We start from the raw sequence: 12,528 nt of genomic DNA, 5'->3' as shown, positions 1-12,528 counted from the left end.
CTAGTAACGCTTGTACTGGTTTCGGCCGATTTAGGGTGCCCTTAAGCTTTCTACTTTCAAAAGTCGTTCATAACACAGCCTAGTATTTGTAACATGTGATGATTGCGGAATAAGCACTTCTGGCTGTGGTAAAAATATACGGTGGAGTAACGGCAAAACTAAGAAACTCAGGAGTGTTGATGTACCATCCACAGAACAAGACGTGTCTCCCTACCTCCTCTGATCAGTTAGGATCAAACTGAATTGGTAAAATAATCGATTTCAACGCCCTTAAATTCGTTAAACTTAAATAACAATCTAAGATCAGAAGTTGTGTTTGTGAAAGTCTGACGAACATTATTATATCTCATCACCTGATTGAAGGGACATTTACGTTTGAAGTATAGATCAATAACTGTGGAGGAAATATGAAAATATAACGTTGAATATGGATAGGTGAGATTCTGGTGTCTGTTATTGTTATTATCTTTTAATAATATGATTGACGCAGGTTGTATACCTGAACGGTCTAATTACTAGAATCCACACACCAGATCTTGCATTTATGGCATCAAATTATTAAAATTGTTAAGTTTACATGGCTGAGTGTACATTTGATCCTAAAAACCATAATATTACTTTCAACTCATACAAATATTTACACTCTGGACTCACTAATTAATAGTTCAGCATGGCTAGAAGATCAGATTACAGATCTCAAAACGTAGGCTAATGTTACTATTTTTTGTATCACTGAACTATGACAAATATTCGGAAAAGTCCTGTTTTATTCGCAATCATTACATTATCAAAAACAAACTTCAAACAAAGAATATTGATTCTCAAAAATATTCAGAAAATGAACAGAATATGATAAGGTCTGAACATCAAAAATATAAATATCGCATTAAGAAATAAAGATGCACACATCCCAGTCATTGCAGATGAATTCAAAGTTATCTTGTCAATTAATATTTAGACTTTAATAATAATTTATTAAATTATTAATTACTCATTAATTTAAATTATTTTTATTTTATAATAACTTTATTATATTATAGCACGTGGAAATAACCAAGCAAAGTAGCAAACCTCTGAGTTATGGCGTATTTACAATTTAGAGACTATAAGCTATATCAGGTAGAAAATGTTTTATCTTCATCTTTGTGTTTACGAGTAGATTCTAGTGTTATACCACGATAACAGTTATCTCTGATAGAGCAGATGGTAACAGACTTGCCTCATCACCTGCTCTATGATAAGAGTTTAGTAAATGCAGCTTGTGCCATTATAGAAGTTAGGTTAGGTTATTATGTGGAGTATTTAACATGATCTCCTTTTAATGTACATTTCCTTTAAGTGTGAAACATACAATGTGTTTGACAACCAAGGCAAGTAAGACTACAATGACTGTATCGTATTTGATGAAGGAACTCAATTTATGTTCTGTTCAATGTACAGTATTTTGATTCAATGAGTTAATTAGCTGTGTAAGATAGAATGCACCAATATAATTAATTCCTTATTATTTTAAGTGAACTTAATTTAACACATATTACATTTTAAATGGATACAATTCTGAATAAACAAGCTTTCGAAGAAGTTACTTTGCAGCACAAGGCAAAGCCAGAGAGGTTAACCTCAATTGGCAATCGTTAGCAATTTGATATTACGATTGCCTTCAATCTCACAATCAAATACTGTATATGCTTTTAATTTGTAGCTTTGATAATGCAAACAAACACGTCCTAACTACCTGTACACATAGTGACATGTTTTTTTATAACGAATTCACCATACCCATTAGTAGCAAAACTGTAATAATAGGTTCCAGCTTTGATTATACAAGGATACATGATACTTTGTTCCAATTGCGTACCAGTAAGATTAAACGCCGGGGCGGCAAATCACGAATTTGACGTTACCAACGTATTCTGCTCACCCTCCTGAACAAAGAATATATATAGTACTATGGGGTGCAAATGACAAATAACATGATTTTAGGGGGTATATTGATAAGTGGTTAAGTTCCTAATGTTTTAATGTTCAGTTTGTGTGCTGTGTCTGGATAATTTGTTTACTTGAATATTATCTGCGGCCGGGACTGATAGCAGCCTGATAACGTACCTGTTATCTGAGTTCTCCGGGGCATGGGTCAGTTCTACACAAGATATCGTGTTCAGTAGGTCGGATTGAGTGAGTGCGTTTACAATGATGAATCAACCATCCACTAGTTCAACCAACCCTAGTGAATTGTGTGTGTCGGAGTGTTTCGTAGGGCACGTAAAGAGTTTACGTTTTAACCAAAACGAAATTATCTCTTTTTTAATTGAACATGGAATTTTTAAAAATGAGTGTATGTGTTCGTCGTGCGGTCGAGTGGTGTTTTTAAACCGGGAGACTTTGTCGTTTCGTTGTGATAGACGACTTTTTTGTTGCTGCTGCTCAGCTGTATCCGCCAACACACTAATGGTATGTGTTCTCTGATCCATCTATATATTTGAGTTTTTCATGATTTATTTAGTTTTTTAACTTTACATAATTGCCTTTGCATTACATTTCAATTTATATTTTTGATCAGCCCCTCTAGTATTTTATATTTTACTGATAGGTACTATCTCGAGGGATGTTTTTCTTTTATTGAGGCACTCGTAATTAATTTTTTTCTCGAAATTAAGAAAAACATTTATTTTTATAAAAATTCTGCTCATTTCTGTATTATTTTTTCATTTACATTTGCAAAGATGGCGGCGCAACCGGTGACGTCATCACGAGGTTCAATCATTGGCCACAAAAGGTCACGTGACGCTAGACGTGGATGTAGAACATGGAGATATTACTGAAAAGTTATTTAATTTTTTCATTTTCTAGAACTTCGTTATTTCTCATTTCCACCCCATCAAACCTTATACTTTTTGGTTCTATATGACGATTCCAATAAGTTTTTAAACGCAAAACTCGTATTTTTCCGCCCCGGCCGTTAATATGATAATTACCGTCATTTGCAGAACTAGAGTAAATCATATAAAAGAAGCCCTAAATGAAGGAATAGATTAGCACATATAAAATGTTTTGTAAAGAGAAACACTATGGCTGGATTAATGCCCCAGACCCATCAAACCTTACTCATTACCTGTCAGTAAACAAGATGTAACAGCTTTTTTTGTGGGAAGAATGTTTACTGACAGGTAATGAGTAAGGTTTGATGGGTCTGGGGCATTAATCCAGCCATAGTGTTTCTCTTTACAAAACATTTTATATGTGCTAATCTATTCCTTCATTTAGGGCTTCTTTTATATGATTTACTCTAGTTCTGCAAATGACTCTTTACAAATCTGAATAGATTTTTCTCTTCCATGAACGCTGTATATTTGTATATTGTGGACCACATTCTGTGATGTAAACCATTGTTTTTGGACTTTCTTCGTGAAACTCCATCCCTGTCTCTGTAAAAACTTACTTTGTCCAGCTAAATTATCAACACTCCAGTATTTACTATGGAAATGATGAATTTCATCTTCAGTTAATTCATCAATTTTACAATACCTAACAATTATCACTTTTGTGAGAATAAACAACTGAATAACCTTCAATCTTTGGAATGCGCTTTCTTTCCCATTCTTGATTTTTTATCCATTTATCGGATAGTTTTCCCCCGGGTTTTCAGTGAGTGAAGATGTGTCAAGGATGTAATCGCCATCTTCAGACATCAAATTATTTAGTTAACATAATTTCACAGAATAAAGTGTTTTAAACTCACAGGGGAGCAAACCAGAATAGTTTGTGAAATAGTTTTATTGAAGAAACTTCTTACTAAAAATACAGAAATTGTAAAATAGACTTATACTGTTTTCAAGGTACAGACACCATTTTACAGTTATTATAATTCAAAAGAATTTATGTTTTCTAATGGTTTGTCTTAAAATTTATTTTTGAGAGGAAACTTTATAATTATGTATTCAGTGTGTGAAATTATAGTAAAAAACTGTATTTGTATTGAAAATATATAAGTTGATCATTCCTGAACAAAATAAACTTAAATTCCAAAATCAGCTAAATGCTTAAAAATGATTCCCAAAATATGCTAAAAAACAATTTCTTAAGCCCGCTGGGCCGGATTTTGTCAACTAAAAATAAATATAAATACTAAGATACAATGAATTATCTTATTGAACTATTTTCTCGAATAAATGGTGTGAATAATCAAATAAACCTTCTTTAAAAATGCTATACAACGAAATAAGGACACTTTACACTTTTTGACAATTTCTTAATCATGACAACAAGACTAACTCAACATTGGCATCGGAAATTAATTCCCTAAAACCAGAAGTATTCATACATGCACAGTCTACGAAATTGCGTGTGTAGCCAGTACATAATACCATTTCTGTATACATAAAAATTGGAATTTAATTAATTCGCCATTTACTTATGCTAAGTAAATGGCGGGCTTACCAAAATCTGTTTGAATTTGCTTACAAAGCATTGAAACCACTTGATGAATGTAAAGTCTAATCCTGTTCCATAATAATCTCCAACAAATCTTTAGTTCAGAAAAACAAACGAATAACAATGATGATTTGTGTTCTTTTCAGTAAGTATATATAATTAATTTATACCTTTAATTATACCCTGGATAATTCTAAAGTATTACACATACTACACAAGTATGTGTGTTTTACCTGCTTAAGAAAATGAAATGCTTTTTTAATTCCAAATATTTTCATTTCCTCAACATTTTCAAATATATTTCACATCAGTTATGTACGATGATTAGATAAATATTCAAGAATTCATCATTCATTCAGAATTTTTTAATTTTCTAATATATGTAAGAAAAAGGTACGGGATAATTCTAACTGTCATTAAAATATGTAGGTACATACACAAAACTAATACAGGGTGAGGCAGAGGAACTTGCTTATTTGAATTGGGTGCCATGAGGCGATGTCTATTCCGATAAGGGTAGGAGTAGGGGTGTTCGAGAGGGAGTGTCAAAGTTTTTGATCCATTCAGTTTAGTCTGTATCATGGAGTGGACCAATTTGGAAGCGTTTTCTGTGTTGAAGCATTCAATCTTTGCCACACAACGTGCATCATTCCTATTTTTTATACTTATTTTACTAAACGTAAATAAGTGTAATGTGTTTAAGCTTTTTCTTTCTCTCATTTAGTGGATTATTACGTAAATAATATTGAAACAATAATAAAAGCTGAAAGCATATTTTAAATATTAGAAGAATGAAAACTTTAACTACTTTGATATTGTGAAACTCCATTTTCAACGATGGATTAAATTATATTTTCTTTGTTTCAGTGCGATGGGCCTTTTTATTGAGTGTGGTATCGTCGAAATATTTTACTTGTTTCTCCTCAGTTTTTGGTTGATTTACTTGTATTTTGTTAAATTTTATGGGTACTGGGAAGAAAGAAACGTGCCACAAGTTCCACCAGTGTTTCCATTGGGTTCTGCGGTCGAAGGATTCCTAGGGAAGGTGTCCTGGGAGATAGCTCTAGACAAGATTTATTGCGATTTCAAAGATGAGCGCTATGTTGGACTGTTCCTGCTGAGGAATCCATGGTTGATGGTTAGAGATCCTGAACTGATCAAACTAATCTTACAAAAAGATTTCTCCAGTTTCACAGATCGTTCCTCCAAGCAAGCACATGCAGACGACTACATGTTCCATAACATATTCAATTTGAATGGACAAGCCTGGAAAGAAAGAAGATTGAAATTGATGCCAGCTTATACAGCTGCCAAAATGAGTATGATGTTCTTTTTAGTAAAGAAATGCAGTGATATTTTACGTAACTTCATTGAAGAAAATACGGCACCGAATAATGTCATAGATGTCAAGGAAATTCTATCCCGCTACACAACAAGTGTTATTGGAAACTGTGCATTCGGAGTAGAAATAGATGCTCTTTATAATAAGGATTCTCAATTATATAAAATGGGAAGAATGGCTATGAACTTTGACTTTAAAGTACTATTTAAAATGTATGTGTCCTACATATTTCCAATATTTTCTATATTGCATTGTTTTGACCTGTATGACCCAAAGATAAAAAATTTTGTAATCAATTTGGTACAATCCACTTTAAAACAAAGGGAGCAATCCGATGTTAACAGATGTGACTTTCTGGATATCTTGACAAAACTTGAGAAGAACCAACGCCTTCTTAGAAATGGATACTCAACCTATAAAGAAGATTTAACCACTGACAATAAAAATAAAGGTAAGCTTAACTTTTAGTTAATGCACTATAAATAAATTTCTTTCTGCCCCTTCAGCCAAAATCGTCGTATTTTTTCATAAATAAATATTTATAGTTAATTATTCAAGATTTGACGCTGCACAATTCTTTTAAATCAACTTTAAGTCATGTTTTTAATGTTTTCTGATTCAATAAGTCATTGTAAGTCTGTTGCCACTGCCAAATATTGAGTTGCCTTATGCATTTTATATTTTTGAAAAGATAGTTTAAGTGAAAATAAAATTTAAACAGTTAGTACCCTACTGAATGCTGACAATAAAATTTTAATTCGTAATTCATTGGTCAATCATATACACCAAAGGAGATACTTCCGTTTAATTCAATATGTGTGTAATCACAATTTTAAAATAAAGTGCCATTTTATAAATAGAATAGTAAAAGATTTTGTAGTAGGATGTGTTGCCTTGAAGTTTTTATTTACTTTCATCACTCCATAATGTTTAATTACCCTATCTCATGAAGGTTTTAAAGTGAAAATGCTTAAAATTAAATCACGTACAGATAATATTTTGTCCCCAAAGCTTTCCATTAAATAAGAAAAGATATGGTGTGGTTCTTTTATGTAAGCATGGTTGTGTTAAAATTCAATCAATTTACTGATCATATATAACTTTAACAGACTGGTTTATATTTTCAGGATTAACTATTGAGCAAATTACATCAGAGACATTTATGTTCTTTACGGCTGGCTTAGAGATTACATCAAACACGATGTTATTCTGCCTGTATGAGTTGGCCTGCAACAAGAAGATACAGGAAAGGCTTCACCAAGAGGTTCTTATTGTTCTGAGCAAACATGATAACATCATCTCTTACCAGGCCTTGCAGGACATGACATACTTGGATCAGGTTATTAATGGTATGTGGAAGAATATGTTCAAATCAGTTCAAAAAATGTGTAATGGTTTCGTTCAAAGGCATCATCACCATGGTTATATTTTTAAGAACAGCCTATTAAATTCTTTTTATTTCGGTGGCAATTACAATTATTTAATCAATAACCAAATAAACCATACACACTTCAAATACTCAAAGCAGGACACAAATTTCAAATTAAACAATAATATTGTAAAAAGTTAAAACTAATTGTATTGTATAGTTTTATCACTCAGAATCACAAAATATAACAACATGTTATTTTAAGATCTGCAATCTGATCTCTTTCTCTGTTTCTCAGGTGGCTAACTAACCTAACACATAGGTAACTACAATGTAAGTTAAACAAATCATACTAAAGACGCATTGTAAGACGCATAAGTCAGGAATCACAACAAGCAAGTTGTGTGTCAACTCCATGGACACTAAACAGGGTTTCAGATAAGTCCCAGGATGGCCTAATATGATTTTAACTATTGGAAATAGAGTTACAACAATTTTACATATTATTAACGTATATTAAAACTATACTATATTATACTATACTACTAACTATACTATGCTTCCAAGGGTCAGCCCGCTATGGGTTAGAAGAAAAGTTTTAATGGGAGCATAAGTCGAGTAGCATATCAAATTAAAATTTCTTATTAGTATAACACAAAACCATAAAACTGACATCAAAGGTTGACCCTTGCCAAAATTGGGACTTATTGAAGTTTTAAAACATTTTCATTATTGGCTTTTTTGGTATCATCTGTAAAGAGATATCTGTTATTATTGGATTTTGTATCATCTAAAAATATATACTACGTTATTATTGTCTTTTGTATCATCTGTAAAGAGATATTTTGTTATTATTGGCTTTTGTGTCATCTGTAAAGAGATGTTCTGGTCAGCTGCAAGTCATGATTAAGTTGTTTAAAGTTTAACTTGCTCCTTACAAAGATTTTGAAATTAAAATTTGACGATAATATACAGTTTTTATTGATAAAAGTTTTTTGTTTGACAATATGGTCAGCTTGGCATACATAACTTGATGATGACAATACTCATTATTGACAACATATTATTTAACATAGAAAGCAAATTGTGATGAATTCTCCAACCTGTGCTGGAGTTTTATAAGAATCTATGTGCACACATTCACAGTTTGTTCCTTCACACAATCAATGTCTGGTTTTACAGCATGAAGCCTTGCCCTCAAAATGTTTTTCAAACATAGAATCCTAGACTAAACTCAGAATTGCACAATATCTAATCCAATTAGAGCAAGGGATCTTGTTTTTGGCTTCAACCCAATGGAATCGTTTCAGTGATATATTATATAACAGTTTTAAATTGAATATTCTAGTGCCTTCCCACCGACATAACTATGGCAAATGTTCATGATCTTCTTATCACTGGTCATTTGTTCTTTGACATCTCTCTTCATATATGTTTAATAGAACAAAATGAAGAATATTACAAATTCTTCATTAATTTCCTTTTTTTGTTAGTTCTTACTGTTATAATATACGAAGGTAGTGAGCCTGTTATGCACCTGAATATCTGTATTGTGCATGTGAAATTAATGGAAGCAAAATGTTAAGGTAACCTAAGTTCTTAAAGGTACTTTCAAAATTAAAGCTTTATGTGTATAGTGTTTTGATGAAATATTACTCAAATTGTAGAACAATGACTTCTACCATTCTACTTCTTCTATCCTTTTCTTACCCTTTAATTAGATCTCAAAAAGCACATTTGAGCACTATATAAACTTTTATGTCAGAAAATTTAAGTGATCGTTTTATTTTGTTTCCACAGAGACTATGAGGCGGTACCCCCCTTTCCCTTTCCTGACAAGAGTTTGTACCAAGAAGTATAAACTTCCAGATTCAACTCTTGAGATTGATGAAGGTCTGTCATTACTTATTCCAATATATTCAATTCACCATGACCCAAACTATTTTCCTGATCCATTCAAATTTGATCCTGAGAGATTTGACGCACAGCATTCCACAAACAGACACTCCTTCGTTTACTTGCCTTTCGGAGAAGGGCCCAGAATGTGTATTGGTAAGTCTAATAAGGATTGCTTAATCTTAAATTATGTATTGATAGTATGATTTGTAATCTATGATTTCTACTTATACTCCTCTGTTGAATTTGGCCACTCATTCTTGTTTTGTTAACAGTAAAATTTGCCTGTCTTGGGTTTAAAAAACATTCCAAAACAATAAAAAACTATTTAATATTCTATTCCTCTGTAAGAAACGGAAACTTTTTAATCTGTTTTCCTTTGAGAGAAATTAATGATAAAAATATACATACGTTATATATGAAACAGAAGAACCAACTGGGCACCTAGCTCACACAAAATGTCTTTAATTCATTAAAAAGGCGAACATATATTTATAAAGTACTGATAGGACAGGAAGAACCTTACTTTTATCAGAATGGAAGGATATTCCTATCTAATTTCTTGACATAGAGGTATTAAAAAGAACACACAACAATGGGATATTTCGATTCTACTGGGAAAGAGATTCAAAGATTCTACCTTAGACAAAGTGCTTTTTTCTGATGGAGAAAGAGTAATTCAGTTCACATTGTCAACAATTTTGAACCTAATTATGACCATGCCATATGAGCCTTGTACAAAACAGCTCTTCAAAATAATTAAGATAAATTTAAATAAAAATTATTTTTTTGTGTTTTTCAGGTATTCATTTTGGCCTGATGAAGGTCAAGACTGCTGTCGCCACTCTTGTGCTCGACTACGAGATCAGTCCTACTCCTGACACAGAAATGCCTCTACAGTTGAAGGCTAATGCTTGTGTAACACAGCCAGCGAAAACTCTCCATCTGGCCTTTACCAAAAGAAATGCCTAGTTTGAGGAATGGAGGAGATGGTGACTTAACTGTGATATTAACTGGATGGACTCAAAGACCAACTAGACTAAACCAAAATAACAATATGTTGACAGAATCAGTGATGATTCATAATTTTGTAATATATATTGTTATATATTATTATATAAAATGTGTGATAAAACTGCACGATCTAGAGCACACGGGACTTATTAATAAATGTACTGTAAATAATAATTTATACAAATTAATGTTTGTCTGTATGTCCTTTAAAGACTCAGAAACTATTTGACCGATCACTATGCAAATTTGTATGTATATGTATTTTTCCATGTAAAAGGTTTATATACTATGCCCATTGATGTAACTAGCCACATGGTGGCGCTGCAAAATATAAAATTTATCAAAGCGCCTGCAAGTTATAAACTGCAATTACCAGACAGTTATGTATATTAAATAGCCAAACACTATTTGAAGGAGCTAAGATTTGATGTTTTATATTTATCTTTAAAATAAGCTTCTGGCTGAACTTAAAGCTTGAGTGTTAGAGCACTTTATAATAAAGTACATGTACGTGTACAATGGCTATAAACATATACTTTTGAAAGATTTTCTTGATCGTGGCAACAAGGTAAACTCTACACCAGCGTTGGAAATATAATTCACTTGAACCAGAAGTGCTCATACATGGGCTAAGCTTATGTAAAGCGAGAGAAGCCGTGAGAAACTAATTCAGAATAAAACATGATTTGAGAACATTGTTACTCATGTTTATTTATAGAAAAGCAAAAAAAAGTAACCTAATAGTTAGTTTATGCCATCATTGTAAAGTTACCATAACTACTTATATGTGTTTTTAGTTAGATACATTTTTTGTATTTACTATAACTTTACACATGTTTATAAAGTACTAAGTTAATAACACATCTCCGTTATTCTTTAAAAAAAGAGAAACTCGATAAAAATATCAACATGATGAACAAATAAATAAATTTATATGTGCTAATTAAAATGTTTATACCATCATAGTTACGGCTTCTTTTGCAAAAGTCAAACTGGACTGATTGAGCTAATATCAGTTTCGAGCTGCCAAAAAACTAAAATGTCTGGGCAAATTGCAATAAATCTGCTTGTTTTTAACACCGTTTTTTTACTTATATTTTGAATTTTCACTATCAACTTTGGAGATATAAGTGGTTAGTTCTGTATCAAACCAATGAACCTGGAGTATGTTCAATAATTAATGTTCATATTATATAAAATTTACACGTAAAGATAATAAAGAAGGCAAAGTCCATGTAAAACATTGTTGTAGGATCCACCTCAATCCAGATGTAAAACTCGTGTCACAGAACTTTATTATTTCCACAGTGTATTCTTACAAAGTACAAACAGTTTTCACTTAACACAAGGAGCTTGGAGATCGTGTTAAGATTGTATCTTCATCTCTAGGGATCTCTTTATAAGGAAATGTTCTCTTGGATACAAAAACATGCCCTCTATCAAATGTTCTGCGATTACTTTACCCTAAACAAAGTACTTTAGGTGGGTATTTAGCACGAATTTATTACTTTTAAAAGGATTGGGAGTATAATAAACTGAAGCACTTTGCTGCAATCTAAAACTAATATCAAATGCAGATATCTTTTGTTTTATAAAAGTTAATTTGTCTCCAATGAAGACGTATAATTACATTAACATCCTTACAAGTTATAACAAACTTATATGTTTCCAATATTTTTTTTGTCGAAAAATATTTAAAATGTCTTAAATACATTTCTTGTATTTTATTTTATGCTGAAAACATTTTGAAATGCAATCAATTTTTAAGCAGAAATAATTGATAATTTTATTTTTACACACCTTTAAATCACTTTACTTGCTTTACGAAAAATTCTTAAGAGCAAAACGTATGTTGTCATTGAAAAAACTCATTATAAGTAATGTATGAAAAAGTTTTCCATGTAGGCGTAAAAGTAATATATTTACAAATGTATATTCTTATATGTAATTTTGAGGGCAGTGTTACAAGGAAAAAGAAAGAATTACATATTATTGTATTCAACAACGCAGGTTATTTCACATGTAAACATTTTCAACTAAATAGTGTGTAAATAGTTTTGTGCATGACTTTCACGACAAAAAAACTTATGAATATTATTTGAAAATGTTATATAAAATATACATAACCAAGATTCCAACAAATTAAGATTATTTATTAACGTTATTTTAACATTAATAAATAATCAACCTTACAGCTATTAACAAAAGTATTTATTTTTAGCATATTTTAAAATTATAACTTTGACAGGACTCCATTTTTTTACTGAATTGAGATAGAGAGACCTCTGATTTACGGCAAAATAAATTATACATGGAACTATAAAATTGGGTGGGTGACTATATAACATTGTTATAGATAAATACTTGTTATAGACAAATAAAATTTAAGGAACCTTCTCTAAAACACATGTTGAATAAAAAAGAGAGATAACATATACTATGTAAATTGTACGAAAATAATATGTAACATTTTAGA

At 31.4% G+C, this 12,528-nt stretch overlaps 1 protein-coding gene across 1 annotated transcript; it reads left to right on the top strand.

Annotated features, from left to right (window-relative positions):
* The first annotated feature begins 1,222 nt into the window (after nucleotides 1-1,222).
* Nucleotides 1,223-10,303, top strand: LOC124361805 (probable cytochrome P450 6a13). Its single transcript, XM_046815787.1, has 5 exons — nucleotides 1,223-1,370; nucleotides 5,299-6,224; nucleotides 6,901-7,122; nucleotides 8,943-9,194; nucleotides 9,841-10,303. Exons 2-5 carry the CDS (start codon nucleotides 5,303-5,305, stop codon nucleotides 10,008-10,010), a joined length of 1,566 nt encoding a protein of 521 aa, XP_046671743.1. The 5' UTR covers nucleotides 1,223-1,370; nucleotides 5,299-5,302; the 3' UTR covers nucleotides 10,011-10,303.
* Nucleotides 10,304-12,528: the final 2,225 nt, after the last annotated feature.

Source organism: Homalodisca vitripennis, chromosome 5 (genome assembly GCF_021130785.1).
Source record: "Homalodisca vitripennis isolate AUS2020 chromosome 5, UT_GWSS_2.1, whole genome shotgun sequence".
In the NCBI taxonomy this organism is placed as follows: domain Eukaryota; kingdom Metazoa; phylum Arthropoda; class Insecta; order Hemiptera; family Cicadellidae; genus Homalodisca; species Homalodisca vitripennis.
This window is presented reverse-complemented; position numbering and strand designations above follow the sequence as displayed.

Excerpts from the sequence above, each read along its gene's own strand:
- LOC124361805 (XM_046815787.1), top strand. The coding sequence starts at position 5,303 with ATGGGCCTTTTTATTGAGTGTGGTATCGTCGAAATATTTTACTTGTTT. Across the intron at positions 7,123-8,942 it reads CTTGGATCAGGTTATTAATG|AGACTATGAGGCGGTACCCC; the intron begins GTATGTGGAAGA and ends TTGTTTCCACAG. Across the intron at positions 9,195-9,840 it reads AGGGCCCAGAATGTGTATTG|GTATTCATTTTGGCCTGATG; the intron begins GTAAGTCTAATA and ends TGTGTTTTTCAG.